Source organism: Cupressus sempervirens, chromosome 4, assembly GCF_028749045.1.
Source record: "Cupressus sempervirens isolate cs-2001-9-10 chromosome 4, ASM2874904v1, whole genome shotgun sequence".
Taxonomy (NCBI): domain Eukaryota; kingdom Viridiplantae; phylum Streptophyta; class Pinopsida; order Cupressales; family Cupressaceae; genus Cupressus; species Cupressus sempervirens.
In genome coordinates, this window is record NC_143121.1 from 519,931,101 (window position 1) to 519,955,895 (window position 24,795).

The 24,795-nt window shown below is 33.0% G+C and overlaps 1 protein-coding gene across 1 annotated transcript in view; it reads right to left on the reverse strand.

Moving 5' to 3' along the window:
* ABCI15 (trigalactosyldiacylglycerol2) overlaps positions 1-3,708 on the reverse strand; it is an 86,864-nt gene extending 83,156 nt beyond the window's left edge. The window contains exon 1 of the mRNA XM_089825758.1: positions 3,048-3,708. Coding sequence (XP_089681884.1) covers positions 3,048-3,557 — 510 coding nt within the window. The 5' untranslated portion in view covers positions 3,558-3,708. The remainder of the gene's footprint in view (positions 1-3,047) is intronic.
* Positions 3,709-24,795: the final 21,087 nt, after the last annotated feature.

The following is a 24,795-nucleotide window of genomic DNA, read 5'->3' on the forward strand; positions in this document are numbered from 1 at the left end:
AGAAAAGGAAAATTAGAAACTGAATCTTATATTCTAATATAATGCCTGGCTCAATTCTTATAATAGGGGAAAAAAGGTGCTTAATATGTCATGGGGATCTACCTCATTAAAGGGATAGTCGTAAAAACAAGTATTCATATTAGCATTTTTGTGGAGACCACCTCTGGAGGGATTTTTTATACTTAATTTGAGGGTGCTTCAAGGGGGAATCTAAGACTAGCTGGTGTCGACCCCTCGCCAGATCCTCTTCAGAGTAGTTCTTAAGAGATGTGACATTCTTTCTAGCTTCCGGATCCAATAACATCACTGAGGTTAAGGCTCTGTTCGAAGGCATCAAGAGTGCAGCCTCAGTGAGTTGTATAAAATTGACCGTTGAGGAAAATTTCCAGGTGATTGCTGCAGGCATGATCACAAGGGCTTCCAAATGTTCGACAGTTAGTAACTGCCTTTCAGAGTCATGTCATCTATGTGAATATTTTCTGGCAGACATGTCCCATCACTGCTTTGAAAAGTGTGATAAGGCAGTGGACCTTTTGCCGAGCGTGAGCATCAACCAGCTCCCCTTCTCTACTGTGATCAAAGATAATCCCAAGGAATGGAAAGCCTCCCTCTCATTATTTCTGTGGATTCTTCAAAGTGTGTGCAAAGTTTTGAGTCCCCTCCCTGAGGATATTTAAGTTTTAATTTTGGCTATTGGGTATGGAACATCTTTGCCTGGGCTTAACAGATCATCCCTTGTACCAAAGCTTCAATATCCTTTGTTGTAGATAGTTTGCTCCTCACATTGCATCATTTAAGATAGGCTGACCGCAGCTAGCATTTGATGTGCCCCTTCCAGTTTTTGTACATGCAAATGTATGCATATCATGGTGTAAGGTTTGAGCCCCCATTGTGTTTCGCACTCCTTTCAAGAGGCAATAGCTTTTTGTGCAGGGTTGCACTCTTGAAGATGCAGCAGCAACCTGTTTTTTTCATGATTCCCTTTAAAATGGTTCTATTTCTAATCAATGGCTCTGAAATACTTCATCAATTCCGAATTTGGAGACCCTAAAAGATTTCAATTTCATCCTTGGTCAGGTCAGGATTGGGAATACGCATATTTTCAGAATGAGGGCCTCATTTGCAACTAATTTCAAAGAAAAAATGGATGCAACTCAGCCATCAAAGAATGGGTCCTGAGAGGAATTTTGCTCATAGCAAACAAGTGTACTTTGTGCAAAAGTTCTGAGGAGGATAGTGCTAGAGCAGAAGGACCACAGAGAATTACAGTAGAGGAAGTTCTTGCCCTCCAGAGGGAAAGTCAAATGGTTTAATCTCTGAAAGAAGAATTGGTTTCCTTTTGTCAAGATCTTCCAATTTATTCAGATGATCCATAGAAAATTCACTGTGAAGGTGTCTCAGAGCATCTAATCTGTTTTCCATTCCCACAAATTCAAAAGACGGTTTGTTTCATGCAGAAAAGTGCTCTTTCTCAGAGCCAGGTGTTTAGTTTGTTGTTGGTGCAGAAGCTAATGGAGAAACAATGGAGGAGGACATATGTTATGTGAAGCATGTGCCCTATGGGCAAGCAATGACGCTATCTGCCAATCAAAGACTCTGTAAAGCCTTTAATTATATAGCTTAAGCATGTGCTTCTGAGTGGTAGTTCCAGGATGTGTGAAATTTGGCTGTGGACTTTTTAGCTTTTTGTGGGGTCGAATTTTGGGCTGTTAGGCCCTGCTCCTGTCGATAAAGAAATTTTTGGATGTCTAAAGTTGGCCATTGGAAGCTCTATTCAGTGTCTGCAATTATTCAACTAATTATTAGACCCAATAAAACCCTCGACTTATCAATGCAAACAACTGTATTTATTTCATTGAGGGCAAAACTTCAAGCTGAATTAATTATTTTTATCATATTTCAGAGAAGGATAATCTTGTGCTTCAGTGTAAAACACCCATTAACTTAGGTTAATTTGTATATCCAGTAAATGTCATAGTGAAGGAAGCAGTTAATGCTACATGTTGGGCTTTCCAATATGTTAAGGAATTGAAATGATAATTAATGTTTAGCGGACAAACCATGTCCAAAATCAAGAGAAGCGGCTGGATAAAGACTTGGAAGCCATTATTTCATAATGAGTTCATCATCCGCAAAATTGTTCAAATTGAGCTCGTATACACACACTCGGACAAAAGTGCATCAGCAGTAGCTACTTGTTAAAAAATATTTTAAAATTTCTTAAGGAACAGTGTAGTGGATAGCTACTAGAATTTGTGGCAGACAAAAGAGAGTTAAAACGCGAATTTAATCATTCACAATTTTGAAAGTACAAGGAAGCTAAGTCCTCAAAAGCAGCTTGAGCGAAAAAATAAGTGACGGACAATGAAAATATTCTCGTTAAGATTTAAACTATTGCCAACTTGACGATATACTGTTGCAAATATGACGCCAATGGCACATGGCTTGCACTTTCTCTAGCTTGTGTGAACTCTGACGATGGCTATAGTACAATTAAAAAGCAATGTATTAACCTGCTGGAGATTATGTTGTAATAGTAGTATGGAAGTCTTCAACAATATACTGATGTCAAACATGTCCCATATGTTAAAGTTGTGTATGTGTTAATGCAGGTTTGTGCACATAGTCTTCAAGGAAAGTGGAATGAGAGATGGTTGAATTTTCGGCTAAAGAACAGTTCTTTAGTATGAATAAGATTTGAAATTACAATGATTGGAGGCAGGGAAAAGCATCCCGTCATTTTTTACCCTGCATAGTTCTCTACATTACAATTGGACATTCTGACAATGATTATAATGGAGATTAAGTGATTGTTTACCCGGATTCATCTCCATAGTTTCGTTTCGAGGCAATCAATCTCTCATGACCGTGATACACTGCAAAAACACCACTTACATGAAAATGCAATGGAGATGCACAACGGAGTCTAGGCTAACACAAATGGCAAGAGTGGTTTGCGATATGGAGCATGAATATGTATGGGAAATGTCAGTAATGAAAACGGGCGAGAAGAGAAGCAGAGCACGAGTAAGAGAAATAGGGTAAACCTGGATTGTGGCATCAATTTTCTCAAGGCTGGGCTTTACTCTGACAACACTGCCAACTGTAAAACCGCGAATCCTGACGGGTGTCCCAACTGTGATGCCGCACGCTTGGGAAAATTCGACAACTGCCTGGTATTTCTTAGAGCGCGAGCGCAGCTGAAAGCCCTTCAACCACACAACAGTGAATGCCAGCAGCACTGCCCCCGCCATCATGAACAGCCCGACTCCTGCCTCCGCTATGCTCTTCTTCCCAAATCCAAAATTACTAAGCGGCTCCACTGTCTGCCTCCACAAATTTATAGGCAGACGAAGCATACTTCCTGTTTCTCTTTCTTCTGTTTTTTTCTTTTTCTGTGACAAACCAGATTCAGTGGACGCATCTCCCTCACATGCCCTTACTCGTGTGCTTACGAATCTTGTCTTGATGGAAAGGCCTCTTGGGCTCATCAATCCAAACACAAACTTGGGAGAGGGGGCTTGTCCATGGATCATCAGGGCTTTGCAGCTAATCATTTTGCCTGTTTGATCCCAATTAATTCCCCAAGTGCTTCATTGATTATAGATATATAGGAAGGACACACCCGATGTTATTCCAGCTTGGGGTAAAAAATGTAGAAGGGGACTGGTACACATGCACGCGACGAACACTGTGTGTTAAAACAACGAGAAAACGTTCTTATTCCGTTTAATATATTTAACTAGACCGGCGGTGTAGAAAAAGATGAAATCGCTGGTTCCGATGATGTTGCTGTCAATTTTGCAAATGGATGATTCCAAATGTTTATCGAGATCTGACAAAGATTGTAATGTTTCCATCTTTTACAAATTTTGTTATTGAAAGCAAATATGAATTCCCTCGTACATTCAATAAATAAAAGAAACATATATTCTTTTTCTTTTTAAGTCTTTTCAAACTCGTTAAATACTTTACTTCAACAATTTTTAACCATGTTTAATGCTTTGTCTTAAGGTTTTTACAACAAACTTTAATTTTTGATTAGTTTATTTTGTGGTTGATTAAAGGAAAAACTTTTAACATTCATGAGGTTAAACATAGTTTATGGGACACCCTATCGAATTCAGTAAATCATTATTTTTCTATGCAAATTGATAGTGCACTCAACTTCTCAATGTGCTTCTCGCTAAATAAGTTGTGTCAAGAGCTAGTTGTTAACATATTCATAAACTCGTCCATATTGTCCTTGTAAGCAACATATTCAACAATAAAATGTTGTTGAGATTTTACATTACCAAAATTGCAAAAAGAACAAACTTGCTCTTCCTACACCTCTTTTGATCTTTTCCAATGTATAATATCAACAAAGTTGTTGCAAGTTAGTCCTAAGCTAAGCAATAAGAATATTTGTTCTTCATGGTACATTGGCCCCTATGTAAGCATTTTGAAGTTGGTCACATGTGGGGTTAAATTTACTGATTTTATTTTATTTTGCTTGCCTATCTCATCACCCTAATTCATATTAGAGAACTTATCCATAAAAAAAATATTTATTTCTTTCTTATTTGTGAGACATGTTTAAATGAATATTACATCTACCCATCCACCTAATGTTTTGTTGCATCCATATCTTCTTCCTTTTGCACAATACATCATTAAAGATAACCTTAGGCCATCTATCATCTTTCATTTGTTTGATTCTTTTAAGGTAACTTAGGAAATGCACCACAGTATAACTTCAATAGGGGCAACACTCCTTTTGCTTAACATAACATCATATGGAACAGTGCTCTTGATTTTCAACTTGCTTATGATCAAATATTTTTGAACTCTCTCTTTTCTTTCATGTGAGATGGACATGTTGGCCCACACCTCACATCCATAAAGAACAACTAACAAAACTGAAAGACCAAAAAGGGTTTAAATAGCTTTCTAATCCCAAACCCATATCTCTCTAAATTTGTTTAGATGAGCATAAAAGGTCTTTTAGCCTCCTAAAAAATAATTCTCTCTGTAACCTTCTCATCTTATATTCTTGATTAAGTCAATGTTGAGGTATTTGAAATGCGTAGCTTCTTCAAGAATGTTGCTTCAAAATAAACTTATGTTGATTATGTTTTTGCTAGTAAATAACACCATGACTTTAGTTTTATTGGTGTTAACTGCATTCCCACCATGTTGTACAAAAACATCCAAGTGTGTCCAAATGCAAATTGCAAATCACATATAAATTTGGCTAGTAAATTAGATCATCCACATAAAAAAATGTCTTCTTGCAAATTCACTAAATAGAATACCTTCATCAACTTACATTTTAACCATTCTTCTAGTTTGTGAATATATGGTTCAAATAGGCTAGGCAATAAAGGATAGCATTATTTGACCCCATTATCACTCCCCAAGACATTGTAAAATGTCAAATGAAATTCTTATTTTGACTTTGACATTTCATACATATGATAAACAACAACTCTAGGGTGTATAAGAATCTCATGTTCTTTTATTTTATGTCAAAGCTTGTCCCTTAGGACCATGTCAAAAGTCTTTTTAAAATCAGCAAAGAAGCAAAAGGCTTCCTCCTTTTCCTCCTATCCTTTTTCAATAATGTGTCTCTTTGTAATGCAATTTTACTTTGTTGTTTCATACATTAAAATTGGACCTTTTATATCAAAGTTAGCAAAATATATTTATTTATTTATCAAAGATTCAAATTTATTTTATAATTTTAGTCATTTGTCATTCAAAGTGGATTCTATGATTTGAATTTGAATATAGTTTAGATGTGCAAATAAATTTAACCCTTAAACATAGAAATTATTTTAAAATTTGCTCATGGTAAACCCGTTAGAATTTATCATTTTAAGCCATCTAAAGTGTGAATGTTTGAATTCCATGATGTAATGTGTAGAGACACCTAACCAATGCCACCTCTCCAAATATTGGGTTGTCCCACTATGCCTTCATCTTCTATTTTTAAAATGTATTTTCAATTTAAACTAGTCTATACCATTTCTTGTAGAGGACAGCTTACAAAGTTCTTGAAAATCAATTTGGGCTACTTCATTTTTGAACACCATGTAAAGTTATTTTCTCAAGTGCCTACAATTAGGATTGACAATGGATTTGGAGATAATTTCTATGATAATAGTGTATCATCCTAAAAATAAAGCATTTAATTTGTGCTCATTTTGGCACAATTTTGAGTATACTTTAGTATGCTTCTTATTGTAGGAACTCATATTGTACTTAAATTCATATTCAATTTAAGCATCTAGCTCCTCCTCATTCTTCAATAGTGTTTAAACTTGAGGTTGGCTCTTACTTCTATACATAATTTCCCATCATTCCATCCAATCACATAATTCATTTTCCACCTAGGACCAATGCATTTATTTTTGGATTTTAGATTTTCCCTAATCTCTTGACTTGTAGTATTTTTTACCACCACTCATTATTTCACTCCCTAACATCCTAGAAAAATTTAAGGCAATTGTACCTAGACTAGGTCAACATATCAACCTTGTCTAAGTTTCTTGAGCCCAAATTGGGTCCAAAGCTCAATGGCAGGATTTTCCTCCAAGATGTGAAATTACAGTCAACCTTGACAAAATTTGAATCTTGAGATGTGTATGAAAATGAATCAAATTCTCTTATTCTCACACTCACAATCTAAATCTACATATTACAAGAAAGTTATTATAAATCCATTATGCATTCAAGAGATCCATGTACATACAAACATTCATTATTGAAGGCCTCCATTATACAACATTGAAGCATTCAAGTGCAAGGAAACCATCAAGAACTATTTAAGCATTCAAGCATTCATTCCATCATGCATTAAAGTCATTTTCTCACATAGATATAGCTCCTTTCTCCCATTGGAGGTTAAGAAAAGGAATTTGCAATCAAGGAAGGATCCATTACATTGTGGTGAATTACAACATCTATCGCATAAAGTTTTGTCTTACATGATTTCCTTTTGGTTTTTATATTGATTCAAAGTTATTGCACTAACATACTTGATTGTGCATTCTAAGAAACCATTGCAAAGACATGGTATGATTTACTCCATTGTTTACATCTAATCTTCACTTCATGACAACACTCTTTCCATTTCAATTATTTCACTTCAATGTTGATTCCCAAATAAGGTTGTCACTAAGGAAACCCCCTCTGTTGAACCGTCTTCCCTTATTTTCTATGTGTAGGAATAGGTTGTAGAGTTGTGGATTTATATTTGGAATGCACATACATAGTTGTGAGTCCTCATAAATATTCATGAGATTTGGAACTAGGTAAAAGTTTATTTTAGGTTGAGACTAGGTCAATCTATAGTTTTAAAACTAGGTAAATTTTTACCCATAGTCATGTACTTTTTAGCTGAAAATTGCACAATAGATAGTTATAGACATTGTATTTGCATATTTTGAGTTACATCAGAATCTGATATTCCAACGATGGTCAAGATGGGGTCCAAATTTAAAATTTCCTTTTCTTGTTTCAAGTCGATTTTATTCCTTCTTTTTTCCTCTTGCATTTAATTTTTTAGATCATATCTAATTTACTTTAATTATTTATCACATTTACATATCACACCATCACATCATATTAATCACATTCTTCCTAAGAAATACCAAATTCTTCCTTGAACATAGATCTTATATTGGCACTCTTCATCTTTTTGGTTGTACTAATCAAATTTCTTTAAGGATTTGTTTGTATTTTGGTGTATATCATAGGACTTGGTGAGTGATCTACCTTCAGAACTTCATCAATTTTCTATTGTACATTTTGGTGATCTTGACTTATGACTTTTCCATTCTAATCTTGGTATTAGATTTCACTCCTACATCTTTAGATATCTATATCTACCCAAATCATATTGTTACAATTTGTATCTTTCTAAAAAATAAGCACCCTTATTAGATGCTCATTTTTAGCCTCATATTAGTGGAGACTTGGAGACCCTGAATTGGGTGCTTTCCTTCAAATCTTGATCAAAACCCTTAATTATCTTGATTGCACTTTCTCTTTTCCTTGTACAAAATTTTGATTGTAACCATGGGATCTCGTTTGAGATGTATTTATGTCCTTTTATAGTCAAATTGGAACTCAATACTATTGGGTCAATCACAAATAAAGATTGAAAAAAAAAAACACCTTTTCATTGGACTTGTGGTCCACTTGAATAAATTCCCTAGGATAAGGATGACTTGGGTCAACATAGTCTATTGGATATAGAATTGCTACAAATGGAAGATACAAGTGTCAAAGTGTCAAATCTAGAAGAATTCATGATTCTGATAATTCTACATTAGTCAAAACTACATCTAATCTTCACCTTTCCTCTCATAACTTCAAGGTGAGTTCATCCTTTCCATTTTCCTATTGTACTTACTTTTATGCATAAGATGTGATATCACATCTTGTGGATTGTCATTTCCTATTCATAGCATCAATGACTTTCGTACACTTGCATGTCAGTTTTACATATCATATATCTTGACATTAAAGGAACCCATTCCTAAATCACACTCCATCCTCAAATCTAGATCTTAAATTAGCACCCTTTCATCCTTTTAGGTTATGCTAATCTAATTTGGGTTTGAGGCTGATCTATTTGGGGGTATTCCCAATGTTTCATATCCCCCTCTACATTTAATTTGGTGAGTGATCTTCCTTCATAACACTTCTCACCATTTATTATGATACATAGCCTCCTTGTTGCATATATCTTATTCACTTTAAGCATGGTACATATAGTACACTAATATACACAAATTTCCAAGGCCAAATCACTCTTCTTTAATATCTTCAAAGAGAGTACACTATCATAATACTAATTTATAGGGCTTGTTACTCTCCCTTTTCACTTATCTAGGTTTGTTAACTAACATAACAAAATTTTCTAGATTGTTTGACCTATCCTTTTTCATGGGTTGACTAGAGTAATACAATTTTGCAAACCATCAACTCAAGGGCTTTTTACTAACCACACACATTTGGTCCTTTGACTGACTTCTTCTTGAATCCTTAGACAAATCCTCCTCTCTTTGATGGGTAGAACTAGTATAACACAATTTACTAGATCAACCACCCCCCCCCCCCCCCTTCATTGATGTAATACCCCTCTTTTGTTGTTACTGTAGAGTTGTTGTTAAAATTTTATTTGACTCTTATGTGAACATGTTAGGCTATAACTGGTATTTGAAATTTGATTTATTTGATATGAAGGGTAATTGATTATTTTAGGGTAATTGATACTAGGTATCAACTTCCATGAATTGTCAAGATGAGTGTGCCCTATCGCAATAACTCAATGGTAAGAATGGGGAGATAATGTTCAGATCCAATCCCAACTATATCCTAATTACTTGTCTTGAGAATCTGAGTGTTTATCCTTTTTAAACCCATGAGTTTATTTTTGCATGTGTTGGTTGATTTTGACTTTAGTAAGTTTTGCTTATGTTGCTTTTATGTGGATTTGACTATGTGATTTTCTTAGTAAATATTTTGATTATGATGCTTGGATTAATCTTATGATTTATTAAATATTATTTAATTTAAAAATAAAAATATTAAAATTTGAAGATATTTAATTAATTAGATATGTGCTTCAATATAAAAGATTCAATGTAAAAAACCTAATTTGGAAATCGAATAAATGGAAATTAAAATATTAAAGATTTAATATTGATTTAATATAATTATTCAAATAATAATAATTAAATTGGAGTTGCGTTTAAATAATGAGCTTTAGTTATTATTAATTTAAATAATAAATTACTCTTTCAAAAGTGCTTGCACTAATTAATAAAGTAGAGAAACGAAAAGAAAATAATATTTTATTTTTAAAAAAAATTTAAGTGTGCGTGAAAGGATTATATAATTAAGGTAATTATATTTTTATTGGCTTTTTAGAATATTGGAGTACAGAAACCCTAGATAGGGTTAAGGCTCTTTATTAGAAGGTTTGGTTATGCCTTGCATACCCTTCCCTACTTTTTGTGAGGAAAAAGTTGAGTTCCCTCTTTTCACTTTTTTTCTTGTCTCGTTTGAAACAAGTCCTTTGTGGTTTGTGTCTATTTTTTATTTTTGGGCTCTCGCATTCTTGTCAAATTTGTTGGTCCCTTGAATTATGTGAAAGAAGGATATAAAGATCCCTGACCTCATGCCAAGGTTCTACGACCAATGAGAAAAGTAATTTGGACTTGTCAAGAACCCTTCCCCCTTGTGTCTTTCTTGGTGGGAGAATACTTGTGTGGTCTCAGGTTGGATACTTGGCAAGGTTTATCAACGAGGAACAAGTACAATTAATGTGCCCTTTAATTACCATGATTGATAGGTTATTCAAGACACCTAAAGGGGTTAGTTGTCACTTTGTTTGATAATCACAATTGTGCTTTGCAAGCATAAGTTTTATTTTTGGGTTCCCACCTCGCCTATGCGTGATCATTTCTTCATTTTGCAAGTGCTTTGGTGGGTCGAGTTGGTTATGGTTCATGTTTGGACAAGTCCTAGTGCTACAGTGTCTCTGCAAGTTAGTGTTCCAAGTTGGTATTTTTCCCTTCTCCTTTTCTTTTTGCTTTGTCATTTGTTTTTTTCGTTCATTTTTTTTTTTGGCTTTTCTTTTTGTCATTTTCCTTTCTTCATCCCTCTAGTGCCCTTTTTCGTTTGTGCGTTGCATCTTCTTGGGCATTCTTTTGTTGGTTGTTGTTTGACTTTTCTATTTATTATTTGTTTCCATTATTTGTTCATTGTGGGGGCAATTTTTTTTGGCTCCACCCTCATTGTATGTAGGGAAAGTTAATGTTTTTTCTACAGAATGCTCTCAGTACCTTGAATTTCGGTCCCTTGTGGTGACTTGAATTCATGGTACAAGATGCATTTTTTTGTAGGAAGCTAGGAGAGTTGCTATCTCCCTTGCACAAAGATATTAACCTTTTAGAGGGGTATTAAGTAGCTTCTATTCCTAGGGTTTGTAATTAGAGTATTTTTTCATAAATATTCCATGTAGCCTTATAAGAAATATTTTGTTATAAAGCCCTATAAGTACTTACATAATTTAGTCCCACATGTAGTATCAAGGCCTCACTTCACTACACATATCAAAGCATATAGAATTAAATAATTGCATCCTCTAAAATTTTAATCTCAAGGAAAATTTAGGTTATAGTGGTTTGGAAGGGTCAAGTTCCCCTATTCCTATTTGAATTGTTCCCATGAGATTTTTCCCTCAACAAAAAGCTTGCTAAAAGATACACATTCAAAAAATAGAAAATTTTCAAGGGTTTGGATTTATGGGTGTCTTTTTAGATAAGAGAATATTCTCCTATCTCTACACTTTTTACAAACATGTCATGGATGTATGTCCAATTACTCGATTCATTTTCAATGAGCAATTTGATGATTACGGGTTTCTAATTTTCTATATAGATAAGAGAATAATCTCTTGACACTAAATTAGACACCAAAGATAAATCTTTTAAGATGCCTAAGAAAATTAGTTAAGAATACAGTATGTTTTCTCGTATCTTTGTAGATAACCTACAAAACCAATTTATTAGTATCCTACTCAAGAGTTCAAGAATTCGGGCATTAACAAGCATATCTTGGGAAAATATTATGCAGACAATTTGTTAGTTTGTTCAAAAGGTCAATAAATGATAAGAATGGGTCACAAATAACAATAACCAAATCTATTTGGTTATTCTTGGTTAGAAAGAACAAGAAGAGGGCCTGGAGAAACTTCTATGGGGACAAGGTTAGTTTGGGTATTGTTAGAGAACCTGCTAAAATCCAAGTGCTGGAGGACCTTGATAAAAGTACCCACTATGACGAGCTCATTGACCCGGCTCTTTTGGTCATCTCTGACAATGTGCGAGAAATTGGCTTCAACTTCCTGAACAATGCAAAGAACAGCCTGATTGACAACTTTCGTTCCATCAAGTGGCTTTTTTAGAAAATCGAGGCTCTGAAGGACAGGAACAACCAGCCCAACAACCAGGATTCTAACAAGGACCAGGAAGCCAGAGGAAGTAAAGACCAGGTGGGGAGCTAGGAGAAAGACAAAGGCCAGGTCTCTAGTGACCATCAGGATGATAGACTCACCCAGCTTGAGCAGAAGGTCCAAAGGTTGGATTCTGTCCACCAGATTATCACTGAATAGATAGTGGACACCCTTCACACCTTGAATGATAATATTGTCAATCTGGGGGACTACCTAACTACAACTGGCCTTGAAAGGGATGCGGAGCAGAACAAAGAGCAAGGATTCAACCCGGTTGAATTTCAAAAAGAGGCTAGTGACCAAGTGAATCAGGGGAACCAGATGAACACTCCTACGAGGATTCAGGAGGGCGCGGCTAGTCAGAAGGACAATGACATTGCAGAAACCCTGCAGGCCATGGACATGGATGGACAGTAGCCTGTTTGCCTGGCTTTTCTTTTCTGTCTTTGGCCTTTGTACTTTGGCTTCGGGCCTTCTTTTGCCTCTGGCCTTTTGTGTCAATTTTTTGTTTGTTTAGTCTGATTCATCTCACTCTTTTTGCCGTAAAACTTTGGGTTTCAGGATCCTTGTAAAACCTGTTTTACCTAATCAAAAACAATAACCAAATCTATTCCAAAAATCAATTTTTTCTCTATTTTCATAAAAATAAATTAAAAAACCCTTAAAAATAAAAGGATCACTAGTAAAGAGAAACAGACAGAGGCAGACAATGAATTTAAGGCAATTATGGAGGTTTAAATGCAACATATCAATGAGAGAATCAATACAAATGAAGTAATGCTCAAAAGTATTCTTCTCCATACCCACGAAGGTCTCAGGGCTTTCATGATTATCCTTCATGACATCAATGCTTTCGTGCAAAGCTTGAAGGTCAAAGAGATCATTACTATGGAAAAAGATGAAGGGACTTTAACTGGTGTAAGAGAAGGACCTGACAACATAACTTGGGCAAGCACCTGAAAGAAAATGGAGACTAGGAAGAAGGAAAATCCAAAAGAGCAAATAGATATAACTGAGTCCCTTCAAAAGCTTGAGAAATTGAAAAAGGAGATTGAGACTCTCCTTGTGCAAATAGTTTAGTAGGGCAGTCTTGGTCCTTTTTGTTGGTTTGGTCAATGATTGTCTATTTTTTATTTAGGTTTTTTTTGTGTTGGGTCTATAGCTCTATTTTGTCTACTTGTTGATGCTGGTAGTTGTTGTTCTTATCTAATGATTATGTGTTACCTTTCATGGGGTAACTTTTTTTGAAAGTGCTCTTAATGAATATCTATTTTTAAGAGATTGCAAAGGATTTTGGGGTTCCTTTAAATCCCATTTTTACCATTAATAAAAAATTAACTAAAAAATCCTAATTGGTAGAATAGAATTGTATGACAATTCTGAGATTTTAAGATGGTAAAACTCCAAAGGATGTATATGCTTGTATGAGCTAGAATTCAAAATAGAATGTTAAAAGATCCTTCACAATTTAACTGTACAAGGTTTCTCATTGAATGAAATGATAGACCAGCTACAGATCAAAATCTTTTACAATAATATAAAATCTTGTACAACCTTTTGGGAAAATGTGTACAGCAAGAAAATGTGAAAATCACGAATTTGAGGTAAAAATCAATTTTGAGCCCCATGATGAGTGCTAAATATGTGTGTGAAAAAATTGTACCTAGAAGAACTACAATCACAAACACTTAATAGATCATTACATGTATTTTTAGACGAACAATCCTGGATAAATAAATATAGAAAACCATACAAATTTATCAATTACCTCATAATTAATATGAATGTCCTACTCTAAGATATTTTGAGCATAATTAGTGACTAGATGACAATGATATATAGGATTTGAATGAAATGCATATTAATCTACAGAACTTCAACAAAATGTATATCAATCTATCTTTCTTGGATTTTTTATACAAATAAGATATGAAAATAATAAACAAACTAAGATGAATCAATGGATAATATTAAAATAAACATGATTTTAAGCTATAATAATGATATGCAAATCTATATTTAATAACATGCAAAAACTAAATTGATCAATTTAATGCACAATAACTCAAGAGTAGAGCTATAAAGCTAAAATTACTCTCCAATTGCACACATCAAATGAGAAGGAATATTGATTTATAGATAAGCTTGATAAAATTAATGTTTGAGATTGATTTGTGATAAATTAAAAAGTCCCTATTTTCTCAAAGTTGAGTTAATCTGTTCAAGCTGAGTTGATTGTTTCTTTTTGAGTGATTTAAGGGGATAAGAGTGGATGATTTAATCTTTATACTCAAGTTAACTATTTTTCACATTTTTAATATATTTATGAAACTCCACTTTTGATTTACCTCTTTGTTTTTATCATCTTTGATTTGTGGTTTCTTTGTTTCTGTCGATTATCTTCTTTTGTCTCAACTTTTGGATTTATTTTAAATTAATAAATGTTTCATGAGTAAGTGGCAAATGGAATCAATTTATTTAATGTGTTAGGACATCTAATTAAACTAATTTAATTTACCAGATAATATTGATATTTAGGAATTCATTTGTTTTGATGATTCTGTAATTTTGATGACTATATGAGTTTTTTTTATAGGTAGAAGACCATGAGGCCCAAGATTGTGTATAGATTTAAAAACATCTCAATTGAGCACCAAAAATCAAAGATGGATAAGTATCCTTGGTGTAGCTATAACATAAATATCTCAGAGTAATTTATTCAATTTTAGCACCTGTTTTTTCTTTTTGTATTTATAATTTTGCTCTTGATACTTCCTTGTGAATATAACCTGAAAATTAAACTTGGCTATGATCAAGTTGTTAAAATGATAATAAGTATGCTTCATTAAAAATGAAACGTATCTACTATTGAATTTGATTTTAAAATCAAATGCTCTATAAGCAAAAGTTTTGAGTAATCGCAAATATGTTGCTTATTAAACTTCCATGATATTAACTAAATTTAATATGTTTATTTTGACAATAAAAGATTTAAACTAGTCTCGCTTCAAGAACAAGTGTCTAATTTATGCTTATTATATTAAGTTGTCTTATTAGAATCTCATCTCCATCCACTCCTTTGTTAGCAAGATTATCTTCTTCTCTATTACCTTCCCTATAAATATGCTTTATGATTATTTCTTTGAATTGATCAATGATGGCTAGGGCATATTCAAGTTTGGAATTAATGATCCAGTTTGGGGTCTTTATTTTCCTTAGCACATTTAGGATAATTTGTGAGTCTCCTTCAATAACTAACTTGCAAATACCTATCTCTCTACTTAAAGTTAAGCCCTCTATCAGGGTCTCTAATTCAGCCAAGTTATTAGACATTACTTCTAAAATTTTGGCATGTTTAGTTAGGCATGATCTACTATCTAAACATATAATATATTCTAATTGTGTTGGTCTTGGATTACCTCTAGAGGCCCCATCAAAATTTTACTTGGACCATCCTATAGGAGGAAGTTCCTATTTACATTCTTTCCTAGCGATCTTGTTGCATTTTGTGTATACCATTGGTGGGTTAATTAGTTTAAACAAATTTTTGCACATTTCTACATCCCAGTCTGAAAAGGAGCCTTCCTCTTTATATGAGTTTTTTGAGATTGTTGTTAGCTACCTGAATAATACAAGCCTCCAATTTGTTAAAAAGGGATGTAGGACCCATCTCTTCATTACAAAAATTCTTCTATTCCTTTCTTCCCATAATTCCCATAGGAGTATGGAATGAGATATTTTCCATAAATTACTATAAACCTTAGAACAGTTAGAGTAATAAAGTATTTTCTTATTAATTAAATCATATTGATTTAATTATTAAGCCACTTATTATCTCTAGTTTACTTAAGCTAAACTTTGGGCATATAATAATTAATTATTTTATTAATTATTATAATGCAACCTAGGTTAGTTCCCTGTTAGGATTTTGATCTCCTTTTATAAGGATTGATATCTTTGTAATTTATTAATTCATTTTTGATAATAGAAATCTGTCTTTTTTCTCATCAAGAATGTCTCATCTATGGATCTGAGAATTCTAGCCTCCATAGCTTTTGCTTCTCTCTTTTTGTGACAGATGTTTGCATGCAAGTGATCCTTGGGAGTTGTGTGGTTGATCTTTCATCAAATTCAACATGTTATCAGAGCTCCAAATCTTCATGCCCCTATTTTTTTTATGAGAGGTCTGGCTTGGATTTTAGATCTATGTTTTTTCTTTAGAAGGGTTTTATTTTTTAGAGTTATTTTTTCGAGGAGCATCATTGTTGAGCTCAAAGCACCCAAAAACTCTTATTTTCATATAAAATTTATCCAATTTGGACACATTTGAAATTTGAGGCAAAATAATATTGCTTTGAGATTGGGCACATTTCCTGAGGTGATGATTTTTTATTTTTTGCATGCATATCGAGATTTTTGGCATAGAAATTAGGAATTTTGGTACGAAAATCAAACTTTTTTAGGCATGCAAATCAAGATTTGTTGGTGTTCAAATTGACCTTTTGGCACACAATTCAATATTTTTGATACGTAAATTGAGATTTTCACACACAGATCGAGATTTTTGGTCACTACTCAAACTTTTTAGTACACAAATCGAGACAACTTTGGTACAAAACTAGTGCACTTCCCAAGGTAATTTTGGTACTGTTGGGCACGCTTCATGAGGTAGCATTTTTTTTGCATTTCTTGTGCTTTTTTGACCTACCTGTGGTTTATTGGTCATAATTTTCTCATCTGGACTCTATTTTTCACATTCAAAATATCATCAGAAAGCTAGTTTCGAGCCCGTTGTGATGGTGTAGTTTATTTGGATTTTTTATGTTGTTTGATTGCCAATTTATGCAGTCAAATTCAAATGTTCTATTTTGCACTCCGGGAGACATATCTTAAGACATTCTATTTTTTCAGATTCTGCTCCAGGCACATCCCATTCAATTTTTTGCTTTTTTACATTCTAGTGGATATCTTGGTTATTTTAGGTCCAAAAATCAATTTTATTATTTTAGATGATTTTTCATGGGTTGAACTATCTCTTATATCAACCTTATGTCTCTTTTGATCATTGCTGACATCCTTTTGTAGTATTTTTGCAAACACATTGAGATAAAGTGTCACTCTATTGCATTTTGGGATCTTGGACATCTTTGTGTTTTATTGTACTCGCACTAAATTATAAAGTTCCTTCGAGGGTTTCATGTTGGCCATATTCACCATCTTCCTTTGTCAAGTGAGTGTTCCTTCCATGACATTAGTCTCATGATGTGTCGATGACATGTGTCATTATAGGTGTTTGTACTTCTTTTGCACTCTCGATGTTCTTGGTTCTTCTTGCTATAGGAGATATTGCATTTAGTTTCAGTGTTCATGTCTTACCTCTCGGCATTATAGGGGGTTTATATTGGTTCTATTGCTTTCTTGGTTTGATGGAGTGAGCTATGCATTTAGTATTTGATCCTATGTACTAGGCGATTATAGTGGTTGGATACCTATGCATTTCGGTGAGATGGATAATTTACCATATAGACATTCTTTCATTCCTATTTTTGGAAGCCATGAAGATACCTTCCATCTTCGATTGATCAGCTCTTCTGACTTAGTCTTCCCTACCTAGTCATGTTCTATACAGTGGAGATTCTTCAGAGTAGCAGTTTGGTAGTGTTTGTAGCTTCATGCTTCAGTGGTGTTCTTCATGATGTTCTTTTGTTCCTATCTTCTGGGACGTTCCCTAGTTTGGAGGCTTCTTTAGTCCTTCACTAGTTTTTTAGCATTATTTCCATCTCTTTTTGGAGTAGGATTTTCCCATGTGGCTTTCTCTATTTCTCCTCTTTTTAGAGATTTAATTGTGCTTTGGTACCTCATCAATCCTTTGTTATTGGGACCTAGATCTACTTTCAGTAGTAGTAGTTTCTAGGTTTGTAGCTACTTCCTAAGTTTATCTTAAGGGGGGGGTGTTAGAGTAACAAAGTATTTTCTTATTAATTAAATCATATTGATTTAATTATTAAGCCACTTATTATCTCTAGTTTACTTAAGCTAAACTTTGGGCATATAATAATTCATTCTTTTATTAATTATTATAATACAACCTAGGTTAGTTACTTGCTAGGGTTTTGATCTCCTTTTATAAGGATTGATCTCTTTGTAATTAATTAATTCAATTTTGATAATAGCAATCTCTCTTTTTGCTCATTAAGAATGTCTCATCTGTGGACCTGAGAATTTTAGCCTCCATAGCTTTTGCTTCTCTCTTTTTGTGATAGGTTTTTGTAAGCAAGTGATTTTTGGGAGTTGTGGGGTTGATCTTTCATCAACTTCAATAAGAAAAACCATGTTTTGGCCAACTTATTAAGATATTTAATAGGCTATCATAGAATGCAGTTAACCAATTTAATTTCTTACATAAATAATACCAATAACTCTTAACATAGGGATAACCATATAGCAAGTGTTTAGATGTTTCTGATTCTTTTTCACAAAGTGGACATCTAGATGGTCCTTCAAAACCCATCTTGGTGAACCTATTTTTTGTTAGGTTTCTCTTTTGAAGAGAATCCCAAAGGAAGATACCTGCTTTTGGAAGACATTTCGAATCCCAACATAGATTTAGAGGGATGTCAATCTTATCTCGTTGTTTAGTATTTATTATCTTTTCATATCCTAGTTTGACTTTATAATTTATATCTTTTGAGGCTCCCAAAATTAATTTATCTTTCTTATCTTTATGATTTTCCTACCTACTTTTTAAAGATTGATTTAAAATGTACTTTTCATGTGATGAGAGTGGAGTTTCATCTAGGGATTTCTATTGCCATCCTCCATACTGATTATTGTTAATTTTAATTTTATAATCACTCACATTCTTGCCCCACAGAGTTGAAAGAGTATTTTTATGTTTATAGGTAGATTTACATTATCTGGAGATAGGAGCTCATCCCATGAATCTTTCCAAAATAAAACATTTTGTCCTAAATTGATATCCCAAGATAAGTTATTAGCTATTAATGGCTAGCAATTCAACATAAAGTTCCAAATTCTTGAACCTTTTGAAGGATTTTTAGTTTTGAGCAAAGACAAAGGATTATTATTGTTTAAATATTAATGATATAATTTTTTGGCCCATTTACTATATCATGTTCTTTAAACATTCTCCAAATAAGTTTTTCCCCTAATACCTCATTTTGCCAACTCAATTTTTTAATGCCTAGGCCTCTGAATTCTTTAGATATACATTTTTTTTTCCCATTTTATCAAAGCTTGTTTTTTCTTATCTCTAGTTCCTTTCCAAAAAAGGTTTTTAAGTTTTTAGTCTAATTTTCTTTTTACACCTTTGGGTAGAGGAAGACATGACATATGATATGTGGGGATGGTTGATAGTACTACTTTGATCATAGTCATTCTACTAGCTTTAGTTAACCATTTCCCTTTCCAACTTCCCATTTTTTCCATCTAATTTTCTTAAAATTGTATCCCAAACTTTAATTTCTCTAATGCCTTTTTCAATTTGAATACCAAGGTAGTTGCATGGAAGGGTTCCTTTTCTAAATTCAATTATTCTACAAAATTCTTTCCGCTTCCTCTTTGGTATTAATAAAGAAAATATTTTATTTGTTAGCGTTTACTTTTTGACCTGATGCTTCCATATAATTATTTATTATTTGCTTAAAAATTTGAGCTTATTCCAAAGTGTTTTCTCCTGGTAGAATTGTATCATCTAGAAATTGATGATGGGTTATTTTAGGGACCTCCTCAATTATTGTGTTTCCTCTAATTTTCCTTTCAATTTGAGCCTTTATTATAGCTTTTTCAAAAGCTTCTTCCATAATGATGAAGAGAAAAGGAGATATAGGATCCCCTTGTCTGATTTGTCTAGGTATACTAAAAAGTCTTCAAGGGTGCTATTTATGAGAAGGGAATTTTTTGATGTCAAACTGCAATTATATATTAAATTGACCCATCGTTGTGAGAACCCAAAAGCTTCAAGTGATTTACAGAAGAATCTCCAATCCACTTTATCATATGATTTTTTGAGATCTAACTTCATTAGCACACAAGATTCCTTATTAATTTGTACATAATGAATTAATCTTGGATTATGATAATATTATTGATGATTGACCTATTTGGAATAAAATTTGTCTGTTCCTCTAAAATGAGCTTTGGTAGTATTTTGTTAAGTTTGTTGGCTAGTACTTTTGAAAGTATTTTGTAGATTGTATTACATAAGGCTATAGGTCTAAAATCTCCTAGATCCATATGTTTAGTTTTCTTTGGAATTAAGGCTAGGAATTTATTGTTAATTTTAGGTAGACGAGATCTAGAATTCCTAGTTGCCTCAATAGCCTTCCAAAAGTAGTCTCCTAGGATATCCCAACGCTTTTTAAAGAAAAGGGATTGAAAGCCATCAAGGCCTAGAGATTTATTAGAATTCATTTGAAATAGGGAATCTTTAATTTCTTCTTTGGTAAATTTCTTATTTAAGTTTTTATTATCTTTTGCATCTATTAATTTCAGAATAGATCCTAACATCTTATTCTAAGCTATTAAATTTGATGATTCAAATTTATAAGGATATATGTGTAGTAAGTCACAAAGGTTTTTGCTATCTCATTTGGATTTCAATCACACTTCCTAAATTATCCTTGATTATTTTGACTCCATCAATATTTCTCATGTTAATAGTACTATTATGAAAAAAAATGTATTTCTATCACCTTCTAACAATCATGTTTCTCTTGATTTTTGTTTCCAGAATATTTCTTTTGTTGCTAGGATATTTTCCTATTTAGCTAGAAGTTCTTTTTCTTTTATATATTTTTCATTATTCATTCCTACCTTAACAATTTCTTCATTTAAATTTTTCAATTCTTCTTTGTTCTTTAGTTCTTCTTTAAATATGTTATTAAAATAATCTTTATTCAATTTTTAAATTTTTTTTCCTTTAATAAGTTCAATTTGGCTATAAAATAAAACATCACATAAGATGCCATAGCCACAAATGATCGCCCACACACTAGCCCTTTAGAATAGTAGGTTAGAATAGGCCCTCTATTCTATTATTGTCGGGGGTGGGGGGGGGTGGGTGGGGGGTTCTCTTCATGTCACCATTGATATATATTATTACAAAGTTATTTATTTAGAAACCACATTTTTTCACACTTGAATGGATTTCTTGAATGAATTTCTTGATGGTTTTTGTGATTCACCTATTTCTAATCTAAGCGGATAGTGATTGGATCCTACATTAGGAAGAATGAATGAATTGAAAGGATGAATAAATGATATTAAATTTCCTTTAAATATAAATATGTTCAATCTTTTTGCTATGCTGTAGAATTCAGATTGTGTATTATTCCTTCTAAAGACCCCATTAGATGTAGGAATGTCAATAAGTTTATCTTTTGTGAACCATGATTTGAAATCTAACATTACTTGGTTAATGGTTATGGAACCATTTTCTTTCTCTCTTGAATCTAGAATTGCATTAAAATCTCCCCCAATAAAAATATTTTATTGTGGATTTAACTCTAGATAATTATTAATCTCATTCCATATTACTTTCTTATTCATTATTGGGGTTGGCCCATACACTTTAATAAGTAGGAATTGAATTCTACTTTTGAATCTTTTTACTCTCCATCCTATCTAATTATAATTGAATACAAGTGGAGTGAAATCTACCCTCCTTGGGTACCGTATAATACCAATCTTACCTGAGGCCCCTATTGAATCAACTAGTTCCATTTTCCAAGAACCTAGTTTTCTTTTATTTTTTATCCTTCTTCTTTGTTAATTTTTGATTCTTGTATTAATACAATATTTGACTCAAGTAATGTTAAATTGTGCTTGAGTAAGCATTATTTTTTAGGGGTATTTATCTCCCTAACATTCCATGATGTTAGCTTCATGGCTAAATTGAAAGGAACTTCCCCTTCCCTACATCCACAAAAATGTTTATATATATATATATATATATATATATTTTCTCCTAGCTACTCTTGTAGTTGCTCTAAGTTTAGCTAAGGATTTTCTTCCTCTTTTCTTTCTTTATTTCCATATATTGGGTGTCCTAAGCCTTGTAAGTTTTCCATAATACCAAAATTATCTAGATTTTTACTAGCTTTCTACATACTTACAACAATAGATTCACCTTCCACTTTATGTAAATGGTCTTTTTTCAAGTTCTTTAATAATTTTGTTACTAAATCCTCTATCATCCTCATCTATTCTTTGCCTCCTTTTTTCTTAATTTGACTGCTTATAGCATTTATATTGACTATATCTTGTTGAAATTATTCTAATTCTTGGATCCTGAACTCCTCCCAACTTTGGAATGTTCCTGCTTTGTACCTACCTATATTATCCAAACTTTGGTTGTCTAGTATCTCTTCTTGATTTATCAATTCTTATTCCCTTAAAAACATATCTACCTCAATTTGAATATATCTGCACTCTTCTTCTCTTTTCTCAACTTTTTATTGGGAAGGTGGAATAGATTCCATTTCCTTTTGTTTCAAGTTTTTATATTTTTTTATAGTTATTGTATCTGATTGTTTATCTTACTCTATTCCAATAGAAGTTCCTAAGAGTGCATTTTAATATGATATTGATACACTATTTCCTTTAATATATGCTAAATTGTGTTTTCTTTATTATTCTTTATGTCCTCATCTACAAATTCTTTCTTGTCCAATTTTATGGATCTTTCAACTAACCATCTTTTCTCTCTCATTATTTCTTTACTTTCTTCATCATTTTCTTTAGCATCAAGATCCTTGGGGAATTCTTCTTCATCTAAGTCAACTTCATCCAAAGGAATGGGGTAGTCAAGTCAATCCATTATAATACCTCTCTTAAATGTTATTTTCTCATCTTTTATCAATTGATTTTGAACATCTTTTGTTCTAGTTTCATTCTTTTCAAGAGTAAAAGTAAACTTTTGCTTCTTTTTCCTTCTATATCTATCTAGTTGTGAAGCATGTTTTCTTTGGTACTATTAATTAAGTCATCAGCCATGTTCATTTTTCTTGTCTTTTTCTTCTCGTTTCCTTCTGGATCTATCTTTTCTTCCTTATTTCTATTTTTTTTTGTCTCTATACCTTCTTTAGAACTACAAATATATACCTCCTCTACAGAGTTACATATTTCATCTCTTCTTTCTAAGCATTCTTGACACATTTCTATATCCTTAATTGAGGGTTCATTTACTGCAAATGTTTGCTCTTGACCTTGATAGCTTTTTGTTGATATTGAGATGGTACTTTCTCTGATCTTCTTATTGTTATGTTAATCTTTATTTTAAAGGCCCCCATCTAGATTGGTCATATGATTCCTGTGTGCTTTCTCCCAAATGATTAATTGATCACTTAAATCACTTTGAATTAGTAACAAGTCATTGGTTAATCTTTTATATATCTTTAAATTCTCTCTAATATCTTCTATGAAAAGATTTTTCTCCACACACATTTTACATTGTTGAAATCTATTTATGTTTTCCTTGTACACACAAAAGAGTGCACTTCTCTAAGTCCTTCTACCTAAGGTATCCCATGGATTGAAAGCCTCAAATATTGACCTTGATCTCCCTAGTCATGACATGCAAAGGAATGCAAATAGAAGTAGAATAGATTTCAAATGAGCATAAGAATGCAACCCCTTTCATGTGCACCATGAATTGGGAGATTCCAAGACTAGAGCAAGGATGCTAGTGTCCAAGAATCTGGATGCAATGCAATGCAAGTAAAAGCTAAGCTATGAAATAAGATTTGGAATGCAAACTAACTAGCAAAATGAGAGTATTACAATCCTTCTAATTAAATTAGATGTGTTGTCCTAATGCATAAAAGGGAAACTATACTAATGCAACATGATGTTAAACTAATATGATATACAAATGAGAGTATGAGGTCACAAGATCTTCCAAAGCTCCAAGATTACCTAGATAAACTTGCAACAAAACAATAGTACAAATGATTCGATCCAAGACGAGGAGATAGATCCCTCTTTTAAAGATATACAAATGGTGGAGATCATGAAGTAAGAGGATCTAATCAAGGGTGGAGAGTTGAATTTTGCATGATCCATGTGCACAATAATTTCCACCAATCACGAGGACTTGACTTTTGTGTCTCCATGTGAGACAAAAAGACTTTTGTTCTATTTTTAAAGTGGGAAAATGCCTTTATGTGTGCAACTTAGGATAAGAGATGAATGGTGTATTTTATTTAATAAAAAGGGGGACATGTTCCTTTTAATTAAATAAGAACTTAGGATATAGTGGTCAAACTATAGGATAAAATCAAATAAATTGATTTTTGAGGATTTGATCAAAATAAGTGATTTAATAATTTAGCAAAAATATTGAGAAGGGGAGGCTAATAGTCTAGATGACCATTTTTGGGTGATTAAATTTTCTCCTCTTTGACTAATGTGTGATCGATTTGGGAACACATTATGTCAAAGAATGAAGAAACCAAGCAAGTGGTAAAGCGATTCCACTGTAAAGAATAAAGTGCATAGAGAGATAGTAGATCTTGAATACACAATTTTTTAGTGGCAGTATTGAATACAGAGGGGGGGGGGGGGAGAGAGAGAGAGAGAGAGAGAGAGAGAGAGAGAGAGAGAGAGAGAGAGAGAGAGAGAGAGAGAAAGAGAGAGAGAGAGAGAGAGAGAGAGAGAGAGCCTGAGATGAGTGCTAATATGTCAAGCAAAGTAAGTTGATAGATCAAGAGAAAATTGAAAGGTCAAGCATATGTTCCTAAGAAATAGAAAGCAATTTGCAA